We start from the raw sequence: 19,079 nt of genomic DNA, 5'->3' as shown, positions 1-19,079 counted from the left end.
TCTATAAATGTACCTTGATTTATTTAACCAGTCCCCTCCCTTGGTCATGTGGGTCATATATGGGTTTTGCTGTTGCATGCAGATACTACAGTGATGGATCCTAGTAGCTAAATATTTGTGCACATCTATGTATTTCCTTTGGATGAATTTCTAAAGATGGAATTTCTGGGTCAATGGTTGTACATCAAAAACCATGGATTTCATAGGTACTGCCATATTGTCTTCCAGAAAATTCCACCGGTTTACATACCATGAAGAGCCTATGAGAAGTCATAAAGGGCCATCTGTATTTTGAAATGTGGTTTGGCCTCACTGACTTTAGAATTTGACAGATTTGAAGTTAAATCCCAGCTCTTCCACTCATTAGCTTCCTGACTTGAGCCTTTTAAACTTCTAAAACTTCTCAGGCCTTGTCTGCTGGCCTTATACGTCTCAGGGTTATTGTGAGAATCAAATGAGACAAATGTGTGTAGAGATTATCTTGTTTTCTGACAAGAAGTCATGTAAATTATCATTTTATTATTGTCCTGCCAATGGGAAATAGAAATCTGTCTTCTTTTCTATTGTGCCAATGTGGGTTTGGAGCAAGGGTCCATGAGGTTGCAGAGTTAGGAACATGAACGTTTACTAAAGAAGCAAAAACAAGATGAAGTTGACCACGTTACATAGTGCCTGTCTCCATAATGCTGGATGTCTAGTTTGCATTTAGTGGCAAGTAGAGGCTGATATCACCAGTGAAGTTAAATCCACAGCATTGACACCCAGTAAATCACCTCTTGCTGTGGGGACTCTAGCAGTGACAAGCAGTATGGGACAATAAATGCTACAAGGTGAGACACAGAAGCCTCCTTGGGAGAACAGCCAGCACTATGCAGTGCCTCCCACCCCCATCAAATGTTTGAGCCCAGACTTTCTGTTGGGGTATCTGCAGTGGGCAGATTGTTCAATTCAAGGTCCCTAAGTCAAATTCTGAATCTATAAGAAATGAAATATGTGTATTTATAATGCCTTAAGACTGTATTTACATAAAACATCATCATCTTACAAGTGAAACACACTACTGAAAATCAGGAATAATTACTAAGGCCACTCTGATTTACATGGGAAAATGCTCAAGTTTAATATTTTTAAAATTTACTCACTACCCAAACAGCTGCTGTATTTGGAATAAGGGAAAAAGCAAGATGCATTTCTTATCAAAAAGAAGAATTTGAGTTTTTTTTTCTTGGAACTTAAAATGTTCTGGTTATGCCATATCTTTGAATTTAAAAAAAACAGTATCAAATACTGTTTAGATAGTACTTTTTTTTTTTTCTTCTTGCTTTTTGACTGATTACTCCAGGCAACAGTGCTGTGAGAAAAGTTGCTACCTGGCACTCCGTGTAGACAGGGAATCAAGCTCCACGGGACAGCAGCTGGCTTATGGGGCAGGACCCACTCTGGCACCAATAGTCAGGAACATTGATTAGCTGTTTGTCAGTGCCTGTGCCATCTGCCTGCTCAAAGAGGAAGAAGGAGAAGGAACTCCTACTGTTCTCAGGATGACTGGCTTCCTGATGCCTCTCTGCCTGGAAATGGATCGCAACATGGTTGTGTGGTTAGCAGTGATACTGTGTCCTTAAAGAAATCAGTTCTTTTGAAGACCTATTAAAATAACTTCATAACTATCTTACTCTTTTTTAATTCTTTCATGGTGTCAAAGTGATTAATTCAATAGCTCTTTAAAAGAATTATAAAACATTTTTAAAAAATTATCACCTGTTTTCAGTTTCACCATGTCATCTCCAGCCTCGGTGCTAACTCAAAGCCAAACAGCCATTTAGCTCTGAATACATACTGGCTCTCCATACAGATGTGTGCTAATGCACATTTGTTTGTTTATAATATGTCGCTCATTTCTCAAGTCCTGGAAAGTCTCCACCATTTCTCCATGTTCCCTAGTTAAAGCATATGTATCCAGTAGGTAGTCATTAGTTGCATGCTGATGATGAACATAATAGCAATAGGGGATGTAAGGCAGTATTACTCTAAATATCATCTTATTTTTTTTGCCTCAGGACCCCTCCCACCACCACCTCCAATAAACAGAAATGGCAGCACATCTCGGGCCCTGCCCGCCACCCCCCAATTGCCGTCCAGGAGTGGAGTTGATAGTCCCAGGGGCGGACCCAGGCCACCTCTTCCTCCTGACAGACCTGGTGCTGGGGCACCTCCCCCACCACCGCCTTCAACTTCAATTAGAAATGGCTTCCAAGACTCCTCCTGTGAAGGTGCGTGGTGTTTGCGTTAACATTTTTTCATCCACTGTCGTTATCACACTGAAGGGCACTGATGTAACTTACCATTTTAGGGCCCACTACAACTTCACCTTTAAACTAGTAATCCTCCTCTCCCACTTCCCACAAAGGCAGATCATTTTTCTGTAACTTGTTCCTTGCTGGAGTTTCATTTTGATTAATTTTCCAGAGATTCCAGAATTTGGTGGGGGGAGGTGGGGCCACAACATTTTTGTGCCTTATCGTCTTGTCATCTACGTTTCTAAATAGTTGGCTGTAGGTAAGAGGCCCAGTGGCCTGCAGCTGTTAAGCTGCTTTAGTCTATCATGTTCTCAGAGTGGTCCCTGTTATTCCTGGTCCCACTGTGGGAAGAAGAGTGTCCTATACCTTAGCCCCCAGCTCCTGAAAGGGACTGGCTGGATCCTAATCACCCTAGTTTTTTGTTTGTTTTGTTTTTGGTGCTGGGGATTGAACTCAGGGATACTCTATGACTGAGCTGCTTCCCCAACCCTTTTTATTTTTTATTTTGATACAGGATCTCACTAAGTTGCTGAGATGGGCCTCAGACTTGCAGTCCTGCCTCAGCTTCCCAATTGCTGAGATTACAAGCATGCATCACATCATCACCCTAAACACCCTAGTTAAATTCTTTTTGTGGTTCCCTCTCCAGCACTGGAAAAAAAAAAAAAAAAAAAGCACAGATTTGCAGGCCAATATGTTTTATCGGTGTGCTAATCATGGACATTTGTAAATTTCTAGGCATAAAACTAGAACTGACTTCTGCAGTTCTCTCTATGGTTCGTCTGTGCCTTTCATTACGTAAGCCTGTAGCAGATTGTCTGTTGCTGAAGATACTGTTTGTTTCTTCCCCAGATGAGTGGGAAAGCAGATTCTACTTCCATCCGATTTCTGATTTGCCACCTCCAGAGCCATATGTACCAACGACCAAAACGTATCCCAGTAAATTGGCAAGAAGTGAAAGCCGGAGTGAGTATTTCTGCCAACTTTTGGCAAATTCATACTTGAATAGCCCGGGTTATGCGTGGCATTATGTAGGAAGTCCAGGCCTCTGACCTGGAGAACCTGATTCTGAGTTCTCTAAATCCTGGTAAACTCCCCTTGCACGAGCAGTGAGGAGGCTGTAGATACTTAGAAAGGGGATGAGGGATAATTGTTATTATGTGTCATGGGGAGCTCAGAGACCTTTGGTTTGTCAGGATTAAATGCTACTATTTGGCCTCTTTGATCATTCTTACCCCATTTTGATCTTCCTGAGACAAAGTGAACGGAGAGCCATTTTCTATTCCAACAAGTTTTGAGACTGGCAAAATGTCTTACTAATTATAGCAAAAACTTACTGTCAACTTCCTTGATATTTTAAATGTATTATAACCATAGCTTTATGGAGCATCTAAAAATCTTAAATATATCCTAATCTCTCCATAGAACAGATATTTCAGTTTTACTAGGTTCTCTTCCCATTCTTCTTCATATACTTCTGATTTTTTATATAGTTATACAGGTTTTTTTGGTGATAGGATTTTCCATAACATCCATCCCCATTTTATCACGTGGCTTTTATTCCATGGTGTTCAGGTTAGCATACAATAGTTGACCATTATTGGACATTTAAATCGTTCCTGTTTGTTTACTAATAATATACCATAAAAAAGCAAAGCACTTTTCCCCTGTCCAAGAAATGTGAACACGAAGGGAAAATAGACACATTGGAATTTCACAACAATAAATATTGTGACAGGACTAAGAGAGAATTAGCGTGGGAGCTGGGGATGTAGTTCAGTGGGAGAGAACTTGCCTGGCATGTGCATGGCCCTGGGTTCAATCCCTGGCACCACAAATTGAGAGAGAGAGGGAGAGGGAGGGAGGAGAAGGAGGGAGGGAGAGAGAGGAGGGGAGAAAGAAAGAATGAATGAATTAGCATGAGACATACAAATGTCACCTATGAGGTTCAGACTTATAGCAGACTTCACCTCAAAACCAAATCGAGCAAGTCAAATAACAGTCTCCACAGCCTCAGCCTTGTCCTTACTCCCTGGCAGAGCACCTTACACCCCCTCAGAGCCACTGATTCTTTCTTAACACACCAGTTCTTAATTTTTGGTTGTTGGTTCCACTCTTAGAGCAGCTGATAGCCTTGAAGTTAAGGGCAGTTAGAAGCAAAATCACTGAGTGGGGGAGATGGGTGGCTGCCTCAGGTAAGAGGAGGAGCTAGGAACTCAGAGTTTCTACTGAGTACATTTCTATTGGGTTAAATTAAATGAGCCAAATTATGCTTTGTGCCTCTGTTGAAGAATTCAAAGTGTTAGAAAATATTTGGGCAAATCTCCATGAAAAAATGCCAGAAATAAAGAGAACGTTGCTGCTTGAAATAAAAACTGATACCTTGAAAAATTTATTTAGATGAAATGCCACATTCCTAGACAACACTTAATAAAAAGTTATATAACTTTAACAAAGTTAGTATATACAAGTTAGCAGTTCAATATTTTGATGAAAATTAAGCCTTCACATGGAACAGTTATCTTTCCGTGTTTGTGTGTGTATGTGTTCATTTAAAGAGGGGTTTCTGTCTGATAGGAGTATGGCCAGTATTTCTTCCCTCTTGCACAATAACAAATGAATTCACTTTAAAGAGTTGCTTATATAAACTCTAAATACTTTTTCTGACTTGTTATAAACATTCTTAATCTAATTTAAATATTATTTGTATTTTTAAATCAATGATAGAACCCATAGCTTCTAGATTTCCCTCCCTACTCTTTCTTCAAAACTCAAGTAAGCAACTTGAGGATGGGAATGATGCTAATCCTGCTCACTACTGCATATTCCACAGAACCTGAAATATAGTAGACATTTTAAAATATTTTTAAATAAGTTAATTTCCACTGCCTGCTGAAGTGGGTTGTTTGGGTTTTTTGTTTGTTTGTTTTTGTTTTTGTTTTTTTGTAGATTTGCTTTAAATATTTCTAGCCTTAGTCATGCTTAATATTTTATAATAATAACAGATCATCTAACAAAAATAAATACATTACTATAGAGTGCCATGTTTTCTTCTGCTTCTGTAGCTGCCCTAGCCTCCAGATCCAAAGCCCGGTAGGCACCAAGACCATCCCGAGCAGCACAGAGTACACTCTCAGCAGTGTTGAATAAGGCCAGCCCTCATTTTGGTAACCATTTAGTGGTGTGTCAGCTGATGGTCAAGGCTCCATGGCAGGTGGCTGGTTTCCATCCAGATAAGCCTTTGCTCAGACATTTGCTCAAGAAAAGATGGTGAAAGGGATGGTGAAAGGAAGACACAAAGGAGTAGACAGCTGATATTTTCCTCTAATTCCTCTCCTTGCTCAGATATTTGGTTCTGTCTCAGAAGTCCCTAAGTCTGTAGGGTCATTATCGAGACACCTGCTGAGGAACCCAGCAGAGCCAGCCCACTGAATCTCAGAGCCGTGGTGAACACGACTACCTAACCAACATGTTCCTCCAGCAGACCTGGCCACAGCCTCTGAACACCTGACTTCATACCTCACACCTGCTAGATCCTCAAAGTATGAGTGTGGGATAAATGACTCTTTCCAATGTGACTGGGTTTTAACAGCAGTTACAGTTTGTAGCCCACAGATGTGCATAGCTTTTAAAAAGAACACATCAAGAGAGTGAAAATGCAGTCCATAGAATAGGAGAAAATATTTGGAAATCATATATCTATTAAAGAACTAATGTTCTGATTATATAAAGAATTTCTACAACTCAACAATAAAAAAATCAAAAATAGATTGAATACTTGAAGATATATATCTGAAGATATATAGATAGTCAATAAGCTCAACATTGCTAGTCATTAGGGAAAGGCAAATCAAACTACAGTGAGCCAGGTGCAGTGGCACACACCTATAATCCCAGGGACTCAAGAGGCTGGGGCAGGAGAATCACAAGTTTGAGGACAGCCTGCAGAACTTAGAGATATCCTGTCTCAAAATAAAAAGTGGAAAGGGTTCAGTGGTAAAGTTCAGTGGTACAGAGCTCTTGGGTTTGACCCCAATACCATTTAAGAAAAAAAAAACCTACAGTGAAATATGACTTCACAGCCATTTTAACCTTACCACAAAAAAAGCAGATTAGATCAGTAAACTACAGTATAGTTCTATATAATAGAATGCAGTGTATCATTAACGATTACATTTGAAAGAATATTGACTGGAAGATGTTCAAACTTTTGTAAGAAAAAAGGGAACTGAATCTAAATGGAAAATATACACAAAATTTTATTGGTTATCTCGGTGGTACAAGATGGGTGAATATTTTGTTTTTGTTCATCCATGTTTTATCAATCAATAATTAACACAAACTGTGTGCTAAGAAGAAAAGTATTTGTTTTTACTTTGTGTGGGGACTCTGTAGTCAGTGGAGTCATCTTTAGTGTTTATTCAGATCATTCAACACTTTTCCTTTCTCATCTGCACATGCTACAGCCTTGGTCATAAGGGGTGAGGTAGTGGGCACCATTCCAGAATTCCCACACTAAGAACATAAGCTTTCTAACCAAAATTATATTTTGTCTGATTTTTTTCATGAAGGTGGATCCAACCGAAGAGAAAGGGGTGCCCCACCCCTTCCTCCGATCCCAAGGTGATCTTGGCCTGCTTTTGTCTACTCAAGCTCCAGAGCTGCTTCTGATGTTGCTGTCGGAGAATTACACACCCTCCTCCCCACTTCCCTGTCCCCTTCACTTAGGGCAAGCAGGAAGAAGGGAGGGTGAGGTGGGAATGTGTGTGTGCATGTATGTGTGTGTTGGGGGTGGGGGGATCCAGTAAAGAGAAGCACCTAGCTTCTGTTGTGTATATTGTCAAAGCTATTGCTTGCTTCAGCTACAGCCTGCCAGTGTTGGCTGCTGGGATCAATAGGCTTTTGTGGAAAGTAGGCAGAGACAAATTATATCCCAGCTTTCAACCAAACAAACTCAAATATTCACTGCTTATTTGCTACAGGCTATAATTATTAAAGTCCCTAAGAGCTGTTTTCGTCTGTGCGTTTTTCGCACACTTGGCCTCCTGTCTGTTTCCATGAACCACAGACTGCCTAAGCAAGTTGCTGAGCATGGCTCACATGAAGCTTCTGCAGTTACAAGGATATCCAATCCTTGGCAGACCAAGGTAGGCCCCAGGACAGAGCTGTCCAGTAGAAACATAATGTGAGCTCCATATATAATTGTAAAATTTCTAGTACCCACATTTTTTAAAGATAGTGAAACAGGTGAAATGATAGTATATTTTATTTAACCTTATACACCCAAAATATCATTTCAACCAACAACCTATATAAAAATTACTAAGACATTTTGCATTCTTTTTTTGGTACTAAATCTTCAAACAAAAGTGTGTATCCTACTCTTAGGCAATCTCCATTGGAATTATTCACATATAGAGTGCTCAGGAACCACATGTGATGGTGGCTACCCTAGTGTTCAGCACAGTTCTGGAAGAGGAACATTAGTACCAAAATCTCTTTTTTTAAAATCAAGATTGAGCTTTAGCAATTCAAGAGGCAATAAAATTAGGACCCAAACCTTGTTTGGCAGGCAGCTTGATTTTTGTCGTTTATTTTTTCCCTTCCCTTGCTCTCTGTGTTGAAGTATTGCTTCACAGTACCAAGGTCAGAAATCAATCTAATAATGATTTACAGTCACATGGAATCAAGCCATTGGAAAGAAACCGAAAGCATGTCAGGCCTTCCTGACTCAAAACCAGCTGGCTTGTGTGTTCAGTTGTCAGTTGGAGGCCTGTCTTGGAGATTTGAAGTGGCCTTTGTTTTTCTCCCACTGAGCAAACTCCTCAAGGCCTGGAGAAGCTAAGAAGGCTAGGTAGTAGGGGAAGAAAGTGAGGGAAAGGGCTCAAATCAGAATCATGGAAGAAGGGAATAGATTTGAGTTGATGGGCAAAACTCTACAAATCTAACTCTGATGCTGATGGGGTTGAGTGAATTAGGGAGCTTGTTAGTAGAAATTGGGAGGGAATTTGTTTTGAACTCTCCAGGAGAATCATTTTTTTTTAGATCTATGCAAATAAAGCTCCACTAAAGGACCACGAGGAAGAGCCAGCCTTTGCCTTTTTTAAATATGATTTTGTTTACAAAATTTTACTGGGACTCTTAAATATAGCTATAGAGTTGGAAAAAATATTTCCATGTTGATGTTTTATATGGTTATGTTTAAAATTACCATTTCTTATTTTTTAAAAGCGTATGACCACATATGTATATACCTATCTACCTTAACTTTGTATCATGGGTTCAGTGTATTATTCATGTATTACTGGGAGATGCTAACAAGAAATCAATCCAAAGAAAAATTTGAAAGATGCATTCCTATTTATAGAGTAAATAACTGTTTCATTTATATAAAAGCAGAACTTAGAGTTCTAATAAATGGAATGTCTAATAAATTATGAATTTACTGATTGAATATATTGTATTTTTATAATTTTCCTTGCCAAAGTCCCGGTTTTAGTACATTAGAGAGCTTGTTTTCTCCCTCTCCTCTGCCATTCATCTGTCACCTTCCACATAGCCTCTTGGGCTCTTTCCCCAAAGAGAAGCAAGGTATATAAATGTGTAACAAGCTTGGTGATTTAAAATCACTAAGGTTTTGGTAATTTAGCAGCAGCATTTTATTTTGGATTTTTGATCTGTTGGCAATAGTGAAAAACATCCCATAATAGAGCCCAGTGACCCGCCGCACAAAAAATGGAGTTTGGGCTTCCTAGCAAATGTGGAGGAAATTCTGACCTCCAAAAAGGTAGGTTTGAGTTTCGTAAGGGATAGCAGGAATTGAATAATCCCTTGTGTATCTCAACTTTGAAGGTACCTTTCTAAAGTTTGAAACAGGGTCACAGCTCAAAGTTGCCATTCATCCAGAATAGAGATGTTTTAGACTGTATTTTTAAGGAAATACTTCATTAATACACCTACATGCTGACTTTGAAAAGTTATCAACTAATTGTATCCAAAACTTTGAATAAATTCTATGCTAAAATCTTCAAACTCTGGAAAATCACAAAAATGAGTATTTTCTTCCCTGAAATCAAAGCTTACATGTATGTTCTTTCCATAAAATTTCCAGATAAATGTATTCAAGATGCAATATAGTATTTTAACATTCACATATCATTTTATACCAAAATGTATTACAGTATTAAAATTCAGTGTTTGGTATTTATTTCACTATGCATTTTATTTAGTAAGAGCTGAGAAAAATATTTAATCCAATGGTGCCTTACTTTGTGATTTAAAAGAAATCAGCGTTGTATGTCTAAGTAGCAGGTAATTTGCATATTTGTAAAAACTCTTAGGCCTTTATATTTTAACTTGTAATACCCATTTGTTATTTTAGTAGCAGAAATGGGATGGTTGTTCAAATGCCCAAAAATTTTTGGTATGAAATTAATGTTTCCCTGCTTATGGTCAGGGACTGTAGAGGAAGAAAAATATTTTTTTCATACCATTGCACTGTGTAATAGACACATTTTGGTATCTATGTCATCAGGATAGTTTAAATGGTAGGGTAGAATCTACCCTAGACATCTGCGTCTTTGTAAGTTAGCCAGACAATAAATAAAAGCAGAATGATACATGTCAACTGGTGGTTTTTCTTTAAGTATCGTCTATGTAAATATACAAAAAAGCAAGTGCCTGTTTTTTTGTCTTATACTGTGGTAAAGAAAGACAAACTCAAAAAGGAGAAGAAGGTCCACACAAGCGGGTGAAACACTCAACGCACTCATTGCACCTCCTTGCTTATCCCTTCTTGTTTGTTTTTCTGGAGAACCTGCCTCTTAGTCTGTAGAATGAATAGTGGAAGCAAAGAAAGGTGAAATTACAAAGGCTAGCATGGACACTGACTGATCTAGGAAAAGCCCCTGAGAATTTAGGAAGCCTGATGATTTTTAAATTATCTGTTGTGTATGTGTATACTGTATATGCATATCTCAATATGGCACAGTGGTTAAGGTGCATTTGCTGACTCCATCTCTTTCTTGCAAGTCATTTCTCTATATCTATAAAGTGAAGAACTAATAGCATCAATATGTACGATAAACAAGATGATGCCCTTGCTCCTCAGTAAGTGGTAGCCACTGCTGATAGGAAGAAGGAAACAAATATGTACCAATTCCAGATTAACTGGAACCAAATCTGTTAGAAGGGAATTTACTAGTGTACTCTTAAAGGAGAGGAGTACTAGCAGATGAACAGCCTGTATCAGAAATGCAAAGCAACTTCTAGGTGAGGTACTGTCAGCCCCTATCCTTCACAGGCCTAGAAAATGAAAACTCACTGTTTCTTCAGTCAGAGATATTATTAGGGGCTGAGGTTGGTAGAGCATTAGCCTAGCATGTGTGAGGCAGCACCACATATAAATAAAATAAAGGTCCATCGACAACTAAAATAATATTTTTTAAAAAAGAGTTCTTATTAGATTCAATCTGAAGTCACAGAAATTAAGAGCCAGAAAGAACCGTAAAGATAGGGTGGCTACAGAACTCACGGTCCACAGTGGGACACTTTGGAGTGGAAGAGTTGCTAGGAACAGTTGCTGAGGTGCAGCAGGTATATGGCAGCTGCCCTGGCAAGCTGGGTCTTTTGGTCACCCCACTAGAGGTCATTCAGACCTGTCCTGCCACCTTACAAATATGTTTTTATTTATTTATTTATTTTGGGGGGTAGGGGTACCAGGGATTAAACCCAGGAGCGCTTAATCACTGAGCCACATCCCCAGCCTTTTTTTTTTTAACAGGGTCTCACTGAGTTGCTTAGGGCCTTGATAAATTGCTGAGGCTGGCTTTGAACTTGCAGTCCTCCTGCCTCAATCTTCCAAGCCACTGGAATTACAGACATGCGCCACTGTGCCTGGCACAAATGGGCATTTTAATGTCACAAAACACACCCTGCAGATGAATAGGCAGTGTGACTACCCCATGCTCCCTTCTTTACTATCCTCCCTCCCTTAGTCACTATTTCACATCTTTCACATTTGCTGTCAAGAAGAGGCTAAAGGAGAGGCCAGAGAGTCAGAGACTGTGCCCTGCACACCCAAACCAGGATCCAAATCCTGGCTCTTGACACTTGTTCCCTGAGAAGACACAAACAAGTTATTTAAGCTCTTTGAGTTCATTTTATCAACTGGAAAATATTTAAAACACTTACATATACAAACATCAGGCAAAATATTTAGCATAAGTTAGGCAAGGAGTGAATGTTGACCCCGTTGCATTTCCTAATCCTTTTGCCATCACACCTAGAACATAGTCAGGAAGGAATTCCCAATGCAAAGAAGTCTGACAACACTTAATTACAGACTCTTTTGTAAAACTTTATTTCAGAATTGGCCTTGTTTGTTCAAAGTGGACTCACTTATTTGGTTCGTTCATCCATTCAGTGCACTTTCAGTAAGCACTTACAGTGTGCCAGCTTTGTGGCAAAGTGGCATGTGTAGCAAATCTGTACATGCCAAGTGATCTCTGAGTGGCAGTTAGGAGACCCAGAACCTATTTTACCATGCATGGGTGCAGCTTCACCTACCCAACCAGCAAAGGGCTTTCTACCAAGGAGGGAAGCCACTTTATCTTCCCCCTTCTTTAAGTAACTTAATTGCTTTCCTTTTTCCTTTTTCCTGTTTTCTCAATGGCTGAATTACATTGATTTCTTTTAAAAATTTGATAGGAGGGCTAGGGTTGTGGTTCATTGGTAGAGCACTTGCTTCGTACATGTGAGGAACTGGGTTCAATCCTCAGCACCACATAAAAATAAATAAACAACATAAAGATATTGTGTCCAAGTTCCCTAAAGATTCCTATTCAACAGAGGCTTCCTGGACACACAAATGTCAAGTCAGTTTAAAGTGGTTCCTCCCCTGGCAACCTGACAGCCTCTCTTCCTTCACTTGCAACACTTGGCATTTAGTGCCTGTCTCTGGAGCTACTTATAGCACATGCTCTTCCTGTAAGTATTTAGAAATGTTCCTTTAATCGATATTACAACACAAATCCCTTTGACTTAAAATGGTGCTTCCTTTATTACAAAGGTATGTCTTTAATAAGCTAATTAAGTTCAAGCTTTGGGACTTCACCTGCAAAGGGAGTCCTAATTAGGGACTTTAATATCTTTTTTTGTTTTGTTTTGTTTTGTTTTTGGTTGTGAGCTTTCATTAATACTTCTGAAATAGGGAATCTTAAATTCTCTCTAGCTTTGGGCCCCACAAAACCTAGGGTCTCCTTGCATGATTGTCTTCTTCAGCTTCTTGAAAAGTGAATGTCTTAAAAACGTTCTTAAGCCACCAGCTTCCTATGAGTGACATGAGGGCATGAGGAGAAAAAGGAGATGGCAAAAGTATTTGCTTCCTCTGTACTCCCAGAGTGGCCTGCAAATATTCTAAAATGATTTGGTCAATGGGCTGTCCATATTGTATTAGAACCAAAGCTTCATAATGTGACCCAGCTAGGAAAATATGTGTGACCTTTCAGGTACTTGGGAAACAAGTCTGGATGATATTAGACATCAAATTTACCTTCAATTTTGACCCAGGAAGACACCTGCCAGAATACCTGGATTATCCACCATGGACTTAGCATATGTATATTTAATCATGAGGGACTCCCACCCTTTTCCTGTTTTCTTTTTTAATAAGTTGAACATCACTCACCAAAAATGCTATCTATTTTATTGGTTAAATTATAACATTATATTGCGTGCATATACAAATGTAGAACAAAGAATCCTGCTATTATATATAATTATAATGCACCAACATTTTTTTAAATGAAAACATGCTATGTATTTCAGATAGTTCATGGACCACATAGAAGCACATGGTTAGGAAGACCCAAATAATTTATGGAGCTATTGAACATTTACTCATTGAAACAATCAATAAATACTGGTTGAAAAACTATGATTTTTTAAGCACTGGTAAAGATATGTCTTATATTCTAGAAAGGTCTAAGACCTAGTCCTAGATCCAAGGCTGGAAGTTGAAATTCTAGATCCAACCAAAACTTCTGCAGGTAGGCACAACACTATTCTACCACTGATTCTAGAATGTTCCTCATCACCAACATAGGGCTATATGGTTGGTCGTTCACATGAAAAGGGAGATGTCCCATTTACTGGCTCCTTAGCAATTTGCTTTTGGAGCAAAGGTAAGGATAGGTCCCAAATGGGACTATTGGGGGAAAAAAGGAAAAATATGTAACCTAGAAATGAAAACAATAAGTTTATACTTTCATAACACTCTACCTAATTTATTTGCCTAAATTACAAACTTAACTATTGTCTTTTTATGTTTCATATAGCCACCACTAATTATTATCTAGTATGTACTATAATTTGAGCTATGGTTTTTGCAAATATTATTGCTAATATTTCTATCTTTACACATAGAGAAATCAAAACCTGCATGGATTAGAGATTTGCCTCAAGCCACTTGCCTTGAGTGGATCTAGAATTCAAACTCCAAAATATTGACATTTCATAAAAAGCAAGAACATTTTAATAAACCAAGGTAAGGGAAGACCTAATCTGAGGTCAAGGACAGCAGGCTCAACTGGATAAATACAGACGCCTTCTGGAAAACTCCTTATTTTCCTCACTGGACCATGGACTGGCTCTAGTCATACACCAGTTATTGCCACCTGAGGCACATTGCTTCTTAAATGCAATCTAAATCTTTAGTTCTTTACAATTTAGTGGGTGGTTATAAACCTTACTTAAGTCTTTAAAAGTGGCATTTTATACGCATGCTTTTCAGCTCATCTTATCAGATACTTGCTACTTTTTAAGGTGATATCAAAGGAGCTGCTAAAATTCAAATGCCATTTCACTGAACAGTTGCAGGTTTCTAAAAGTCCCCATGGAAGAGTCAAACTGCACCATGAATAGTTAATTTGCTCTCTGGTGTATCTCCCATCCTTTGTACTGCTCATTATTTGTTGGGTATTACTACCATTCATATCACAAAGTTGTAGTAATGAATTTCTTTTCTTAATCTCCATAGAGTTTGAAAAGCCATGTGGCTTTTAAAAATACCAGATAATAGGATTTTCTTGTAAAAGCCCAAAGTAGACCTCGTGCACCGCAGTCAAACAACTTAGCACTTATTCACAGGGGAAATGAGGTTAGAGCAAAAAGACAGTCATATTCATATTCAACAAAATTGAAATAAGTGCCTCCACAATTTCAAAGTATTTTTCCATACATTACCTCATTTGTACCCCACCGCAGCCCTCTGCAGGAGGCAGAAACCAATCCTCCATGATACAGATGCAGGATTAATGACACTGAGATGTGGGGGTTGGTTAATCAAGATCTCACAACTTTTATGTTGGGTAAAAGGAGGCCAGGATTAAACCACTCTCTGACCATTTCAGTCATGCTCATTTCATTCCATTTTTTACCCTTATTTTTCTCATTCATTTGACAAATGTTAAGAAGATGTGGGATGAGCTCAGTTGAAGACTCAGAAGTTCAGTGCTACATCTTGTTCAGGTCCCAGGAGCTGATATCTTTTTTCCTGCAGGGATTGGGTGCTGAGGCAAGTACTCGAAGACCTCTAGAACTAGGCAGAATACACTCAGTGGTGCATTTAAAATAATACCTCATGAGGATCCACAGAAAGTAAAGCTCCTAGAAAGCGGGTGGAGCCTTACTGTGCCACACTTGGAGGTCGCCCTCACCTCTGGCTTAGAATAGAGGTATTTCTCACAACAAAAGTGAAGAACCACCTGCACCAGAATCCCCAACGATATCTGGGCTCACCTCAGACTCTTCAATATAGAAATCCTCAGAACCCAGGGAAATTGTGTTTTTAACAAACTTCAAGGTCATTATGATGCACATTCAGGCTCCAGGACCACTGTTCTACATGTTCTGTTCTTGCACCAGACATTTAAAATAGTATATTCTTATGAAAGAATATATGAAATAACATAAAGATGAAATCACCAAAAAAGTAGTTAGCACTGCCTCGGGTATGCTGCTTATCAGGATGCTATTTGTCTCTAAAATACCTTCCTTTAAAATTATCTATCAGATAAGCTTTGAGGATATTATGCTAACTGAAATAAATCAATCCAAAAGAGAGGGGTGGGGGGAGAGAGAGAAATATTGCATGATTCCACTTTTATGAGATATTTAAAGAAATCAAATTCATAGAAACAGAAAGTTGAATGGTAGCTGCTGGCTTCTAAGGGTAAGGGAAGAGAAGATATTTGCTTAAAGGATATGGAGTTTCAATTTTGCAAGATGAAACAGCTTGGAAACTAAGTTTATGTGAATACACTTACTGCACACTTAAAAAGGGTTAAGACAAGCTGGCACATGCCTGTAATCCCAGCAACTAGGGAGGCTGAGGAAGGAGAATCTCTAGTTCAAGGCCAGCCTCAGTAACTTAGCAAGACCCTATTTCAAAATAAAAAATAAAGGTCTGGGGATATGGCTCAGTAGTAAAGCACCTCTGGGTTCAATCTACAGTTCAATTACCGCCCCCCCCCCAAAAAGTGCTAAGACAGTATATTTTATGTCATGATATTTTTACCATAATAAAAGGAAATTTTATCTATTACCAAACTGATGATACATTCTCTCTGCCAAAGAAAAATCATGTAGCAAAAGCACTGTTCAGATCTGGCCAGTGGGAGTCAGCACTCTGTACTGACTATTTGTTCAGCATTTGCAAAGGGTGGCCTCTATCTGTGCCATTTTCTAATGAGTTCTTGTAAACAATTTTGACCCATGGTGCTCTCAAAAGGTGACAACAAGGATCCTGCCTAACAGAAGAAATATAGGAGATTAACTTTTTGGATGGTTAAAAAAAACATTTAACCAGGTCAAATGACTTCAAGGAAGTGGTTGGTAACAAAGGGAAGGCATACAGGGATTCAGGGTGAGGAAAATCCTTCGACTTTATTTTACTTGTTTATTTTTATATGGTGCTGAGGATGGAACCCGATGTCTCACATGTGTAAGGCAAGCACTCTGCTCCTGAGCTCCAGCCCCAGCCCTCCTTTGACATTATGAAGGGTATCATAACCATCTCTTCTACCAGGGATGATGGACTAACAATTTTGACTAGTTGAAACCCCTCAACAATTTTGAGGAGATTCAAAGAAGAGAAAATCCAGCAAGAGGCATCAGCCTTCCAACTTGGCCAAAACAACTTGCTGATTTGGGCTCCCTGGTCAGGGCCAATGGCCCTTGCTTTGACCATTAATCATGCCTATCGGTCTTTTGTTGTTGTTGTTTTTGCTTTGCCACCATATCACTGGGGTTGAGTGAATCCAAATGTTAATAAATGTTAATTATGGATTTTAAAAAATCAAATCAAAACCGCACAAACTATGAAAAAAAGCAAATCATGAAAGCTCAGAAGCCTTCACCCTTAATCATCTCAAGGTTAAATAATGATCAGAATTCTTTTAGTTGAAGTACTTATGTTGCATCTTGATGTTTGACTATCATATAAATATAACTATGTTATTAGTCTCTATTTTTCATTGCAGATGAAATTGATGCATCTTTGTGTGGTGTAGTCTGACATAGTAAAATTGTTACTCTCTAGGTAGGATATTCATAAATATGTAATTATCGTAATCAGAACAGTCTTTAAGCTCATGAGCAGGGACCGCCAGATCCATGATTGACAGTTTTCAATCACATCTCATACAATAAAGAAACTTCTTAAAGCAGTCTTGGGATCCTTAATATCCTGCAGAGGGAAACTATTCCACTCCAAAAACAAAAGGTAAAGCTGGGCTTGGTCGTGCACATCTATAATCACAGTGACTCAGGTAGCTGAGGCAGGAGGATCCCAAGCTCAAGACCAGCCTTCGCAACTAAGTGAGACCCTGTCTCAAAATAAAAAAATAAAAAGAACTTGGGATATAGCTTAGTGGCAGAGCACCCCTGGGTTCAAACCTAATACCAAAAAGAAAGAAAGAGAGAGAGAGAAAGAGAGAAAGAAAAAAAATGTGCTGTGAGATGGTGATGAGGACTCAAGTTGGCCTCCTCTGCCTGGCTTTGGGCATGATTAGAGAGCCTTTTAACATATTTCATTTGGCTTACCCACCAACAGGTATAATAGCAGTGCTTTGTGCTTTTGTGCTGGGAGAGTGCTTCGACCACCTTGTTGTAAGTTGGAAAACATTATTGACTTTAATCCATCTACGGTTTTCCCTCTTGAACTCATAACTTGCTGGAGGAACAGCTGTGGAGTTGCTGCACATGCAACATGCCACCTGGGGACTCCGGTCCTGGGTCCTGATTGCTTGGAGGGTCCAGTGTTTTGTTGTTTGTTTGTTGTGGTACAAGGGACTGATTGAACTCAGGGGCACTCAACTGCTGAGCCACATACCTGGCCCTTTTTTATTTATTTGTTTGTTTGTTTTTAAATATATATATGTATATATATTTTTTTCGTTGTAGTTGGAAACAATACCTTTATTTTATTTTATTTTTTTTTTTTTTTAAAGAAAGAGCGGGGGGGAGAGAGAGAGAGAGAATTTTTTAATATCTATTTTTTAATCCTCGGCGGACACACGGACACAACATCTTTGTTTGTATGTGGTGCTGAGGATCGAACCCGGGCCGCACGCATGCCAGGCGAGCGCACTACCGCTTGAGCCACATCCCCAGCCCCAATACCTTTATTTTATTTATTTTTATGTGGTGCTGAGGATAGAACCCAGGGCCTCACACGTACTAGGCGAGCGCTCTACCACTGAGCCACACCCCAGCCCTCTTTGTCATTTTTTGATTTTGAGACAGAGTTTGGCATGTCCAATGTTCTTAATATCCCAAATGCTTAATAGAGATACCAGAAGATATGTTGATGGCTTAAAGAAATAACAAACAAAATGAAGTCAATAAGGCTCTTCATTTGGAAGATGAAGATAAAAAACATTCAAATGAGGAAAAACTTTGGCTTTAAGTCCCACTCTTTCCTTTCAAGTTATTCAGTAAAGTTCTTTTCTTGCCCCTGAGTGAAAACCTCCAACATCCTATGACTTATTTTTTATCATTCTTTGGTAATTAAAAAATCCCACACTCACTTTATGTTTCCAATAGTCTTACTGAAGAAGTATCCAGTCTTGTGCAATAATTATCTACTTTGTTTTAGTACTGGCGACTGAACCCAGGGCTCTGAACCACTGAGCCGCCTTGCTAAATTTTGAGGCTGGCTTTGAACTTGGAATCCTCCTGCCCCCAAATCACTGATATTATAAGCATGCGTTATCGTGCCCAGCTGTAATAATTACTTCTTGGAATTAGATATAAAGTTGAAACTTCTCCTTTGCTCTTCTGGAGCTTTCTGCAGCCAGGAAGCCATTTCTTCTTTGCCTCCTCCTTCTGCTTCCAACTCCCTGCCCCATTTTACTCACTGTGGTTTGTTCCAGGCTCAAAGGTGGAAGAAGAGGAAAGAGGGGAGAACAGTGCTTAACTAACTGGTTTCTCGTAAGGTGGCTTCTCTATTTCTGGGCTAGGTACAATATTTAAAGCTGACACTTCCTTGTGTGGCATAATTTCACTTTAGAAACACTTCTACCCCATAGCTGCATTTCTGGAGGTCTCTCACCTGACCCTCTCTTGATCGGCTAAAATTCCCTCAGCTCTGTAGCAAAATTGTAGCTTCCCCTTGCTGAAGCCTAGCATCCCTCTGGGTGGCCCTGTTGGACAGGAGCTGAGTTTCACCTACCCCCACCCTAACCCCCTCCCTCCCTTTATCTCTCTGCAACCAGCCCTGGC

At 39.2% G+C, this 19,079-nt stretch overlaps 1 protein-coding gene across 10 annotated transcripts in view; it reads left to right on the top strand.

Moving 5' to 3' along the window:
• Positions 1 to 9,916, top strand: part of Wipf1 (WAS/WASL interacting protein family member 1) — a 78,815-nt gene extending 68,899 nt beyond the window's left edge. For all 10 annotated transcript variants that reach the window (XM_015479338.2, XM_048812525.1, XM_015479337.2 and 7 more), the window contains 3 exons: positions 2,058 to 2,270; positions 3,150 to 3,263; positions 6,869 to 9,916. In XM_015479338.2, the coding sequence (XP_015334824.1) occupies positions 2,058 to 2,270; positions 3,150 to 3,263; positions 6,869 to 6,924 (383 nt within the window). In that variant the 3' untranslated portion in view covers positions 6,925 to 9,916. The remainder of the gene's footprint in view (positions 1 to 2,057; positions 2,271 to 3,149; positions 3,264 to 6,868) is intronic.
• The last annotated feature ends 9,163 nt before the right edge of the window (positions 9,917 to 19,079 follow it).

This window comes from Marmota marmota, unplaced genomic scaffold (genome assembly GCF_001458135.2).
Source record: "Marmota marmota marmota unplaced genomic scaffold, marMar, whole genome shotgun sequence".
NCBI lineage: Eukaryota > Metazoa > Chordata > Mammalia > Rodentia > Sciuridae > Marmota > Marmota marmota.
The sequence above is the reverse complement of the archived record's forward strand: the minus strand, read 5'-3'. Positions and strand labels throughout refer to the sequence as shown.